General features: G+C 30.9%; 1 protein-coding gene across 1 annotated transcript; it reads left to right on the top strand.

The window, feature by feature from the left end:
* The first annotated feature begins 8,173 nt into the window (after positions 1-8,173).
* Positions 8,174-12,387, top strand: LOC146945790 (protein MANNAN SYNTHESIS-RELATED). Its single transcript, XM_085744070.1, has 6 exons — positions 8,174-8,390; positions 9,413-9,560; positions 9,943-10,013; positions 10,136-10,221; positions 10,530-11,106; positions 11,854-12,387. Exons 1-6 carry the CDS (start codon positions 8,280-8,282, stop codon positions 12,130-12,132), a joined length of 1,272 nt encoding a protein of 423 aa, XP_085600196.1. The 5' UTR covers positions 8,174-8,279; the 3' UTR covers positions 12,133-12,387.
* Positions 12,388-12,576: the final 189 nt, after the last annotated feature.

Below are 12,576 nucleotides of genomic sequence, written 5' to 3'. Positions count from 1 at the left end.
TCATTTCTCTTTATTTATTTATATATTTCAATTGTATTTATTTTATATTTTTGATTTATTTTTTGTTTTATCTTCATTTATTAGTCATCTAAATTGAACATTATTGAACCTATTGAAGAAGTCACCCCGATTCGATCTCCAATCTAATTTTTTTCTTTGTTTTTAAAAATAAACTAACTTAATAAGTATTTGTACCAATAAAAAATAGAAAGAAATCTTGACCAAAAAAAAAAAAAGAGAAAGAAATGAAGGCTAATAGTTACCTCATAATTGTGTTATTCTTTATGCCTAGTTGGTTTATTGTTTAATTAAAATTTCAATTGACAAACTATAATTTCAAAGTTAAATGTATTTTTTTCCCCTAAAAAAAAAAAGTTAAATGTATTTTAAGATTAAGAAAAAAAGTGACAATTTTTTTATAAATTTTTCTTACAGCTTTAATAACTTCATATATAATTGTCAAAAGTAACTTTATCCATAACGACAAGATCTCTTGAGTCAAAAAATTAACAACTAGACCTCCAATTGATTTTTTAAATTAATACATTAATCTAATTATTTGTCGTATTACTAGGAAGATAAATTAAACATATGATCAACAAATTCCTCATATAAGTTATAATTAATTACTTTCTAAACATAAAATATCTTAATATGTTTAGGGCATGACGTCTTAAATAAAATTAAATACTTACGTTTGGTGTTTTTTTTTTTTTTTTTTTGCCTTTTTATGGAAGTAAACTCGTGTCATTTCACTAGGCAAGGATACAGCCACCCCTAATCTTCAACCTTAAATTTAACACTCTTGTCAACAATTTTTTAATAATTGTTGCCAACAATTTGTTGGTACAATTCAAAAATGACTTGATGAAACTGTCATAGCCTCCGCCTCTATTATGTGTAATCTAGGAGTGATCCACCCTAAACAAGCAAGTATGAAGCTTCCCATCATTACATCATATAATTAGGGGTGGCAATTCCATTCAATAATAATGTTACTCACCATCTATCTAATATATCTTTCGATCATAAATGCATACACCATATACAAAATAGTTAATAGATCAGAGATCCAATTCTTTGATAATAATGATGGACAGTACTGATCGTCCAACTATTGTTTTACAATCTAATTGGTCGTTTTTCTTTTTGATGAAAAATATAATGGATCAATTTTATGTAAAAAAGTTATAATAGAAAGTAATGGAAAATAAAATTTAGGTTTTTTTTTTAAGGAATAAAATTTAGGGTTAAATGCAATTTTGATCCTCCTTTTTTTAAAATTGTTAAACTTTTGATATCTTATTTTCAAAATCAATTTTCTCATCCCCTAGTTAGAAAGTCAACAAGCAAATTTGGTCCCCGACCTCCTATTTAGATGTTGTGGCAAACTTATTAATGACGTGGATCCTATGTGACATTGTCTATGTGGCACATCATTTCAACTTAATTAAAATTTAAATATAATCATAAAATTAAATAAGAAATTAATATTAAATTAAAAAAAGAATTGGGGAATGAAATTAGAAACCCAAACTACTCTTTTATTCCCAAATTAAAGAGAGAAAAATCTCAAAATGAATTAACCACTACTGCAGAAGTTAATTGTAATAAATTGTCCCATGATGAAAACTTTCTCACATGGAGTGTTGAATGCACCAAAGCTTCGAGCAGTACATGTGAAGAAACAAGGTGAATGTTATTGGAGTAATGTTTACCAAATCGATTATCTTCAATCATGATTCAAATGTTATGGTTTGCATTCTCACATTGTTGTTGCCTTTTCTTGTTTATGAATATTCAGAACTCTAAGGATGATTGAGTTTGTCCTCGAAATTTGAATGAAGACTCAAGTCGATAATTCGTCGCAACCATCTGGTAATTCAGAATCAGCACATTGGGCTTTTCTTTCCCTTTATTTTTGATTATATTACGTGTTCTTCAAAATTGAATTCAATTTGGGATTTTTCTTTCTTTAATTAGTTTAGGGTTTCTATTTTTTTTTCCCGATTTTTTTTAATTTTAATATTAATTTACTATTTAATTTTATAATTATATTTAAATTTTAATCAAGTGGAAATGATGTGTCAAAAGATGTGCCACATAGACAATGTCACATATGATCCACGTCATTAATGAGCTTGCCACATCATCCAAAGAGGAGAGGGACCAAAATTTTTTGTTGACTTTCTAATTAGGGGATGAGAAAGTTGATTTTGAACATAGGGGTATTAAAAGTTAACAAGTTTGAAAATAGGGGAATCAAAATTGTATTTAAGCCTAAAAATTAACCAAAACAAAGTTACAGTGTGGTAGGCATGGTTGCCCGCGACGAAAACCACATCAGTTGATGAGGTGAAGCGTGATGGTCAATCTTAATTTACGATGATTTATTTTGCAATCTAAAAAGACTTAACAGTGTAGCTTATTGTCTGCTTACTTTCTACTCATGTAATTTTCTTTATATATTTTTTTAATCTGTAATAAACATGTTCAATCCTAAAAAAAAAAAAATTATTATTATAAAATTTGTTGGAGTTTGTCTAATATAGACCTCCTAAAAAAAATTAAAGATGAATTTTTACCATTTTTGATAAATTTTAACAAAATATTAAAGAATAATTCTGGTTACACCGCAAAAAAAAAAAAAACGCTCACACCTCAAAATGACCAAAATACTCTTACAATAAAATAAATGATTCATTGTATTATTCAATAAACTCAGTCTATGTAAATTTTACACATGTCATGTAAACTGAGTTTAATAGCGTATGTAAATTGAGTTTACGTACTTGTCGTGAACACTTTTTTCTTTTTGTTGTAAAAAAGGTAAACTAGTTCACCGAAATTGACATCGAGAAGAATCGAACAAGCGACCTTGAGAGGAGCACACTTTAAGGTCACATGTCAATACTGTCAGACCAACCCAAGTGGCTTTATGTAAAGTGAGTTTACGGTAGTGCGTGTAAACTGAGTTTACACTATACCTCTAAAATAGGAAAGAAACAAAAAACGTGATTTTTTTGTTTACAGAAAAAAAAATGATTTCGAATAGAATGGAAGAACATTTTTGAAACACAAAGCGACAAAAAGATATTGAAGAAAAAACATAAAAACTTATAAAATGACCATTGAAGAAACATAATTTCATTGATATTGGTCACACATTGATGAATTATGAGAGAGCAAATGAGGATGCAAAGTGAGAAATGAAAAATGGGTTTTTAAATAAATTAGATGCATAATGGCAATTTTGGTATCATCAATAAATTCGAATAAAATTTGGGTGTAAGCTGATAAAAATCATTTTGTTAGAAAAAAATTTATCCAAAAAATAAAATATATCTATATTGGGGAAATATTAGCTTTTGAATAAATCACTTTTTAAGAGAATAGAGAGAGAGAGAGAACAAAGTTTCTGGTGTCTATATTTATTAACCATATTAACGAAAAACTATTTGAAAGTCTCTATAGAATAATCTCCACATTAGTTAGCAAAAATAATTTTTAAAATTTAAAACATATGGGCATGAGTAGAACTACAATAAATTAATCTTTAACAAAATCAGCAGGCAGACATAGCTGATCTAAGGGTAAGTTCCACCAACAAAAATATTTTTATTAGATTTTACAAGAAAAAAGGCCTCGTATATTCAACCTTATTTGAGTCCAACTTACTATTATAAATTATGAGACCGGTACTACACAAAGATTAGACAAAACAAAAGGTAGTATGATATTTGTGAACAACCATGCTCTTGATCCCTTTAGCTTTCTCCGAATAAACGCCGAAGTAGAAGTGTAGAACATGACCCGGTAACTGTTTGAGTAATATTAGTAAGGTAAGGCCTTCACTTACTCAGATATTATATTGCTAATCAAAAGAGACCAAAAGGATCATGCTAATTAAACAAAGCCTAAGATTTACCTTGGAGAAAGCACAAATCGAGAAGAATAAATATATGAAGTTATTCGCACCCTCAAACAAACTGTTAATCATGTCCCATAACTGAGTTTGATCCATCATTTCTTACTTGTAGGTTGTGACGCTTAAGGCTACAAGGACGAGGAGTGATCGCTGAGGCATGCATGTTCAATGGGCAGCTCAAGAATGAACGGACGAATTCACATAAGAATTAATGGGTACTGTCTATACCAAAATAGATGCTTGTTCTTTTTGGTAGTCTATTTTGTAAGAGCAATTTAGTTAAGTGTACTTGACTTGGTTCAATTTTGGAATGGATGATCTTTTAGAAAGTTTTAAGTATGTGAGTGGAGATAAAACACGCTAAAAAGACTCGTGTTGATTTGTGGAAGCATTCAACAATACTTAAAGTAGTCTGAGATGTTAGATAGGACATATATAGTAGAAGAACGTGAAAGTTAATTCATCGCAGTGGTGCAATATGGAGAACGATAAACTCCTTTCTAACATATGAGTTCTTGATTTACCGTGGGAAGACAATTTTAACAGATACACCATAAGAAGTTTTTAAAATTTTGAGGCATAAGTATGTTTTATAAACCATTCTAATCATGCACTTAAGAATCAACTAATGGGTTTTGAATTAACAATGTATACACTTATACGAAATTTTCACTAAGTGCTTACCTTATGGCACTAGTCGAAAGAAAATAAAAACATTACACAACGAAAGTTTACATCAACCGAGCAGATGTAAAAAAGATAAAGTGGAATTTTTAAAAATGTAGGTTAGAATTTTGTAATGGTGAAAATCGTATTTCTAACTCTTTTTAAGGTTTGTTTTACTTGTGATTTTGGTCCTTTTGTTAAGTTTTTAGGATCTCTTTATTTTTGTTTCTTTATTATCATTGCTTATTCATGTTATGTATGATCATGAGTGAGCAATCCCTAGTGTAGTCTTTGGAGGTTTAGGGAAAATCTAATAATTGAATCCTTCTAAACTCATATATTCTCTCTGCTTGTCATAACTTTGAGTTTTCAATTCAATCTTGGTGTTTTCGTTCATTGTAATGAACTGCATATACACCTAAACTTATATATTGATTGATTAGCGAAAGTAAAGATTAATATCCGATTAAGAATCGACACATGATAATAGTTTAGATTCTTTTGAGATGTTTTAGGATGATTGTGTTTAATGGATCTTGAAAATGATTTCACCAAGATAATATGGGGAGTTGTTGAATCAAGATGCTATTTTATATTACCTCAAAAATCATAAGACTATCAATGTTCATCTCATCTTTGAAAACTTGATGTTATAATTAAGAATGAGACTATGAGAGGATTTGGGATATTATTCAATCGTCACGATAGACCCTAAATCCAGAACTGCCTTTATATCATTGCATATTTTCTATTAAAATAAATCTCTTCTCACTATAAAATTGTTGTATTTGCCAATCAACCCTTAGAAGAGTTAATCAATATTCAATATATTCCAAGTATATTTCTTCAAAAAAAAAATATTCCAAGTATATCGATATTTTATTACGACGATAAACTCGTCCACTTGTGAGCGTATCAATTTGTTGTAACGTCAACCAATCTAGAAACTTATTTATTTAGATCAAATTAACTTTTTACATCATTTGTATTTATACCTAATGTAAAGAACAAATGCATATGTATTTTTTAAAACATTTGTACCTAGTTTTAACAATGATTCATTATTTAATTTATGTATGTTTTTCCCATTTATCTCTATTGGTTGCCGACCTATGGTTGGGGTTTCCATATCCATCATAGCAGGTGTTGGTGTGTCCTAGGGTATTGACCTAGTTGACCATTTGGTGGGATCTTCTACTCTTAATGGTGCTCAGGGTCATCCACCTAGGGGTGTGTCTGCTGAGGATCTCACTGTTTAACACAACATTATGTTCCCATAGTGTTGTTAATGAGTGGAACGAGTATAGGGTATTCTTTTGATAGAGTTGATGATATTGTGATTAGGGAGTTGGAGGAGCGCAAGGTCATTGATAGTATGGCCAAAGCTTGCAGGGAGTCTAGAGTAAGTTTGTCATGATTGTAGGTTCTTATAATATTAAAGGTCTAGGTTGGGAAGATTAAAAAAGTGAAGTACATGAGTTTGTTAGTAAGAATCGTTTATAATTCCTTGTTATAGTCTTAATTCCTAAATATTGCCCTCAGTCTATTGGGGAGTTTCGTTCTATCTATCTTCTAGGTTCTCTTTATAAGTTGGTTGCTAAAGTGTTGGCTTCAAGGTTGGCCTCAATGATGGATAAAATTATCTCGTCCAATTAAAGGTAGGCAATTGGTGGATGGAGTGGTGTCGGTCAATAAGATTGTGGATTCACACAAATGATCTAAGAAGAATTGCCTCACTTTCAAGGTGGACTTTGAGAAAGCTTATGATTTGGCGAGCCAGAGTTTTCCTAGATTATATGCTGAAGAGGTTTGGTTTTGATGAGAATCGGTGTGCTTGGATGTGAGGGTGTGTTTTTGTAGAAAATCTCTATGTGCTGGTGAATAATGTCCAACCCAAGAAATCAATATATAGAACCCATAATCAGGGTGATCCTTTATCCCCTTTCCTTTTTTTCTTCTAGTTGCACAAGTGTTATAGTGTGTCGGTTAGGAAGGCAGATACATTGGAATGTTTACAGGTTTTAAAGTTGGCAGTTTTTGGTTGTTTCTGGCGCATCTTCAATATGTTGATGATACTCTCTTTATAGAAAAGACGGAGGTGGTCGGTGGAGAACCTTTATGTCATTAAGACTATTTTAAGGTGTTTTAAGTTTGCCTCAAGTCTCTGGGTTAATTTTACTAAGAGTTGTATCATGGAGATTAATTGTTCTCTAAAAATATATTTAACAGTTAAACACTCAATTCAGTACATTAAAAAATAAATAAAACAAGTCTCGTAATTAACTTCCTCTCAAAAAAGTCTCGTAATCCAATTATCTATTAATTTAATCATTTGATCAAGATTACTATAACGAAAAATTGCAACGAATTGGTCTTTAACGTAGGAGAGTTAGAATCTTCCTTCTATATTGAGTTGAAGTATCCCATATATTCTATATTGAATATATTTCTTTGCTATTAAACAAAAAATAGAAGAAACTCTCTCAAACAGAAGAAAGTACTTTAATCGGGTCAGATTATTATTGGACCGATCGTGAAAAGAGTAAGAATCTTCGTTCTATAATGAGCTGGAGTATCCCATATACTCTCTATTGAATATATTTCTTTGCTATTAAACAAAAAAGCATAGATGAAACTCTGTCAAACAAAAGAAAGTACTTTAATCGGGTCATATTATTATTGGACCGATCGAGGAAAAATCGGATCAGATTATTATTGGACCGATCAAGTAAATGAACACGCCAAAATGAGAAAAACAAACTCCGTAACTTTATATGGTATATGACACAAAAGATAATCAATAATCAGATATGTTATACGCTACATCTATAAATGGCTCCACCGTTTTCATTGACGTATCAACATGTATAACTACATTGTTATGAATGAAATGCTTTAAATATCCTTTAATCAAAAAAATAATCATGTTTGTTATTTATTTGTTATACATATAGTATATATGTCCCAATCAATCACATAATCAATCAATGTTCATTACAATATAAACTAACAAGTGAATTAAAATGAATATTTTTAAAATTAAAAGATCACAAATTAACGTGGAACTAACCTCTAATTAATTTCTCAACACCTGTTTAACACTCTCTTTTTATCACATCATTAACATATCAAATCGACACATCACTCTTTATTTCTTTTTCTCTAGGTGTGCATATAACATTTTCCAAGATAACAAATTAAGCAAATTGTACATGCATGTCTGAACAAAAGATTGTTGAGTTAGCTTGTATTACATGAAACTAATTAAAATGCGTCTCTTAATTAATCATATAGTTAAGTAAATTAAGCAAATGGCATAACTATTTTATCAACGTGTCACATCCACCAAAGTGCATTATAATTTAGAAATTAAAGAGGCCTCTCTTTTTTTGAGTGAATCCAGCTCAAGCAACCTTGAGCTTATAGAGGGTATTACTACAATTGAATCAATTATAGAGCAAAAGGGTAATGAATCTTGTCTCAAAAGAATTAGCTTTTTATCTTTTTATTTGGCAATATCTCCAACAATATTTCCTTGTATTCATATCTTTCCATTTCATCACAAGCTTTAGTGTGATGTTTTTTCCTCTATAGGTCGGTGAAAAAGGACTATATATAGAGACTTTGTGATTCTAAAGAGTACTCAGTTTTTTAGAGTTGGTGAAAGGTTTGTGAGTAAAGAAAAATGACTTCAATGGAATTGAGGCAAGCCTTTGCTGGCCTTCTCACTCTCTCAATGTTCATAATGCTTGGTAATATGATCAAGAAGGACCATTTTGATTATGCAGTTGAAGATGTAAGTCACTCACTCCCATCACCTATGATTATAAGTTTGATTACTTTCTTTTTTAAGTTTTTCATTATGTATGATGAGTTGTCATTGTTTCCTTCTAAACTATATGTGATACTTTGAAATTCCTTTTTTTTTAATGTCAATATATTCTACTATGCATTAGAATATTTTCATTTACTTAAAGTCGGCTTGGAACTGCGTTGAAATTGCCATGACTAGATAAGCCGTGTTTTAGAACTTCGATCCAACAACATGATGAAAGGCAATGAATCGTAGTTCAAAACACGCTATATGCACTAAGACTATCACCTCAAATCTAGTAGTATATAATGGCTTTGTTCAATATCTATGAAAACCATCATTATGAACAAGTTAACATTTCCACATAGATATTGAACAAGTTAACGTCATTATATGCTACTAGAATAGAATGGCAAAATCACTATATGGTTAATCAAATTATAACTTGTCCATGATATAAGCTATTGTGTTCAAAATCTTATTATAATATTGAAAAACTCAAAATATTAAACGTCTAGAATAGAGTTGGTAAAATGAGTTGAATTATTTTGCCACGCCACTCTGATATGTCAAAATAGATGTGTGTTGTTGTTTTTTTATGAAAAATAAATTGAGTTAGCCAACAAAATAATTTGTCCTTATTTTATGATAGGTTTGCTGACAACAAGACTAAAAGAATAAAAAAGGATAGGAAAATAAATTTTAAAATAAACATTAGTTTCTTAAAGAGATGAAAAGAACATGAAAAATGTAATTGGTTTAAGCTTGAGATAATGCCTTTAAAAAGTTGAGATTAGGGAATAAAATGTATCATATATTATATTCATCTAATATGTTCATTTTATTGCATAGCCCTACACTAATTAATAGTTTCTTTATAATATTTTGTTGGATTATGTGATATTAATATAATGGTTATGTAACCCAAAACTAGATACGTACAATTTTTGGATCATTGAACAAAGTTACTTATGAATTTTTTGTTTGCACTAAACCATGTCAAGATTGAAGTTCAAGCTACAGAAGTTTCCCAACAAGACTCTGTAACAGTTACTCAAGAAAACATGGCAACCGTTTCACATCTAACCAAAAAGCCATTGAAGCAAAATGTTAAAGCACTAAAACCATGCTGGAACCCTCCTGCACCACTCAGTAAGTTTTCACCATTCATGATTAATCTTGGTTTTGTTGCTTATTGATCATTGAAGCAGTATGAAGTAGACACAACTAAGGTTTTAACTTTTAAATCATAGTCATAATCATGGTTTTAAATGTGGTTGCGGTCTCGGTTGTATGTGTCAACCGTTGTTTTGTGGCAAAATGCAGGTGACACATTCGAAATTGTGGTTGCAATAATGTTGCGGAGACTTGAAAATCTTTTATATTGTTGCAGTTGTGGACCGCAATTTAAAACCATGATCATAGTATACTAATAGTCGCATCTTTGATGTCGCGGCCACAATCGCATGGTTCATTTTTTAAAATTTTGGCACAAGGCTTTGCTACTCATGACTCTTTTTTATTTAACCTGCAGAGGAAGAAGACCAATCTAAAGGTTTCGTCATATTTTCCTTAACAAATGGCCCTGAGTATCATGTCTCACAGGTTTGTTGCACCACTTTTATTTTCTTTTGGTTAATTTACAAATTTCTAATTTGAATTTTTCCATTATTAAGGTTTTGTTTATTGCTCTTTCATTTTACCATTTCTTGAAATGATTTGCACAGATTGCAGATGCAGTGGTTGTAGCTAGATACCTAGGAGCCACTCTTGTGCTTCCTGACATCAAGAACAGCAAATCAGGAAATAGCATGTGTGTGCTCTATATCACATATAATTTTTTGATTGATATCATTTCAATTTTTATTAATATGTTTAGTAACCAAGAATTTTAATTGATGCATATATGATACGACTCATACATAATAGACATGCTAAAAAATTTCTATATGTTACAAAATAGAAGAAAGGTAAGTGTAATTGAGTAATGATTAATGTGTAAAATTTTAATACACGAAAGAACTACTGTAACGCATCTCGCACATTTAAGTACTAAAATTACTATTTAGCCGAGTTATTTATTTGTTATATATGATGTTTACATATCTGATTTCATTTCAGGAATCTTGGAGATATCTATGATGTTGAGAATGTTTTGAATAAGCTAAATGGATTGGTGAAAGTAACAAAAACACTACCTCCTCAAGTGTCTACTAGAAGCACACCAATTGTGAGGGTACCTAACAAGGTTTCACAAGACTACATTTTCAACAAAATTAAACCAATCTACAAAGCAAAAGGGATTGTTAAGATTGAATCATTCTTTCCCTCAAAGAACACAACAATTTCAAGAAACAATAACAACTTGGACTCACTTTCATGCCAAGCAATGTTTGGAACTCTTCAGTTGCAAAAAGAGATACAAGAAGAAGCTGAGTCAATAGTCCAAAAACTACAAACATGGAGTCAAGAATCAAATGGACTATTTGTTGCTGTGGATTTGAGAACTGAATTTTTTAAAAATGGGTGTGATGGAAAAGATGGAAAGGGAAGAAAACAATGTTATCAAGGACATGAGATTGGTGAGTTTCTCAAGAGAATTGGGTTTGGTCAGGAAACTATTGTTTATGTCACTCAGACTAAATGGAGTCCTGATCTTAATTCACTCAGACATATGTTCCCAAAAACATATACCAAGGTAATTTTTCTATGATCAAATTCTAATTATCTGTCAAGTTTTTTTTTTTTTTTACTCCCTACATTCTAAATCTTAGATAATTTTAACATGTGAAGCACAAACACGACAGTGTCACTATCACATCGACACTAGTAATATTTTGAGAAAATCTAATAACTGAATGTAACTACATGTGTCGGTGTAGTGTTGGACGGTGACATGTGTTAGACACTGGAGACACATTCAATCTAAAGTGTCACTGCTACATAAATTTCAACATTTATTTGTGTTTCAAATCAACTGATGTTTTAGAAATCGAAGATATATTTGACATTTATTTTGTAACTATCTTAGAGTATTTAGAATTTGAAATGCATGCAGTCAGCAATCCCACGCAGTCAAACACATCGGTAGTTGTTGGATCAAGATTGGTCTAACTTGAAATCCAGATCGTCCGATCACGATCCAACGACAACCAGTGTACCAATTGCGCGAGTGCATAGATTGTTGACGGTGTGCAATCCAAATCTAAGTATTTATGCACTCCTCATTAAAAAGTGAGAACTTGTAAAACAATTAACGATAAAGTAAGTTAAGGATATTTTGGTGAAAATATACATCATTTAAATGATTTCTTGTACTATGACCAAAAACCTTAATTTACCAAAGCTGAAATGGAAGGAGTAACTTTGAAATTTTTCCCTTGAAGTTCACTTTTTTCAATGTCATATTTGCTGAGTGAAGTCTGCATATGTTTTGCTGTAATAGGAAAATATAATGTCAGCAACTAAGAAAGAAAAGTTTCTAAGCTCAGAAAGCATTGAATTTGAGAAGGCCATTGATTTCTACATATGTTCAGAGAGTGATGTATTCGTGCCTTCAGTTCCTGGTCCCTTCTATGAAAATGTTGCTGGGATGAGAATTGTGTCAGGGAAAGATCAAGTAATTGTTCCAAGTGAAATAGTAAGTCCAGAAGCTTCGGCATCTGAACACATGTCTCCCTATGTGACCAAGAAGAACCATATTGCTTATAAATGCTTTTGTTGAATTAGCATTGCTCTAGGTTTGGCTATGTATAATATAATATGCTTAAATCAACCAAACTAGAGCTTTATGTTTAAGATGGTAATAATGGTTATTGTTATAATAAGACAGTGGCTACCAATATGTTCTATATTGTTATGAAAACATTAGTACTTAAATGTTTGAAAGTAAATTCACTTGGGGCTATGCGTTCTATAAATCTGTTAATGTGGCTTCCAACAAGCTTCACCACATGACTAATATAAGTTCAAATTGTCATTAGTTGTTGTTCGGTAAAAATCTTTATTATTTATCCCTGTTCTTCTCCCAATCAACTCATTTTCCCCGTGAGTTCAATTCAAGGAAGTTGTTGACATAAAATTTCAATGCTCTGTTGCTTTCTTTGGCCAACATCGTTGCATCCTCTCATGATCTGGTACCTATAAATCATGATGGCATCTTTTCATT

This window comes from Medicago sativa, chromosome 2 (genome assembly GCF_051527215.1).
Source record: "Medicago sativa cultivar Bolivia chromosome 2, Bolivia_mono, whole genome shotgun sequence".
Taxonomy (NCBI): Eukaryota; Viridiplantae; Streptophyta; class Magnoliopsida; order Fabales; family Fabaceae; genus Medicago; species Medicago sativa.
This window is presented reverse-complemented; position numbering and strand designations above follow the sequence as displayed.

What these genes read in the sequence shown, in the direction of transcription:
- LOC146945790 (XM_085744070.1), top strand. Translation starts at nt 8,280, where the DNA reads ATGACTTCAATGGAATTGAGGCAAGCCTTTGCTGGCCTTCTCACTCTC. An exon ending in CTGAGTATCATGTCTCACAG is followed by an intron (nt 10,014 to 10,135) that starts GTTTGTTGCACC and finishes TGATTTGCACAG; the next exon opens with ATTGCAGATGCAGTGGTTGT. An exon ending in TCCCAAAAACATATACCAAG is followed by an intron (nt 11,107 to 11,853) that starts GTAATTTTTCTA and finishes TTGCTGTAATAG; the next exon opens with GAAAATATAATGTCAGCAAC.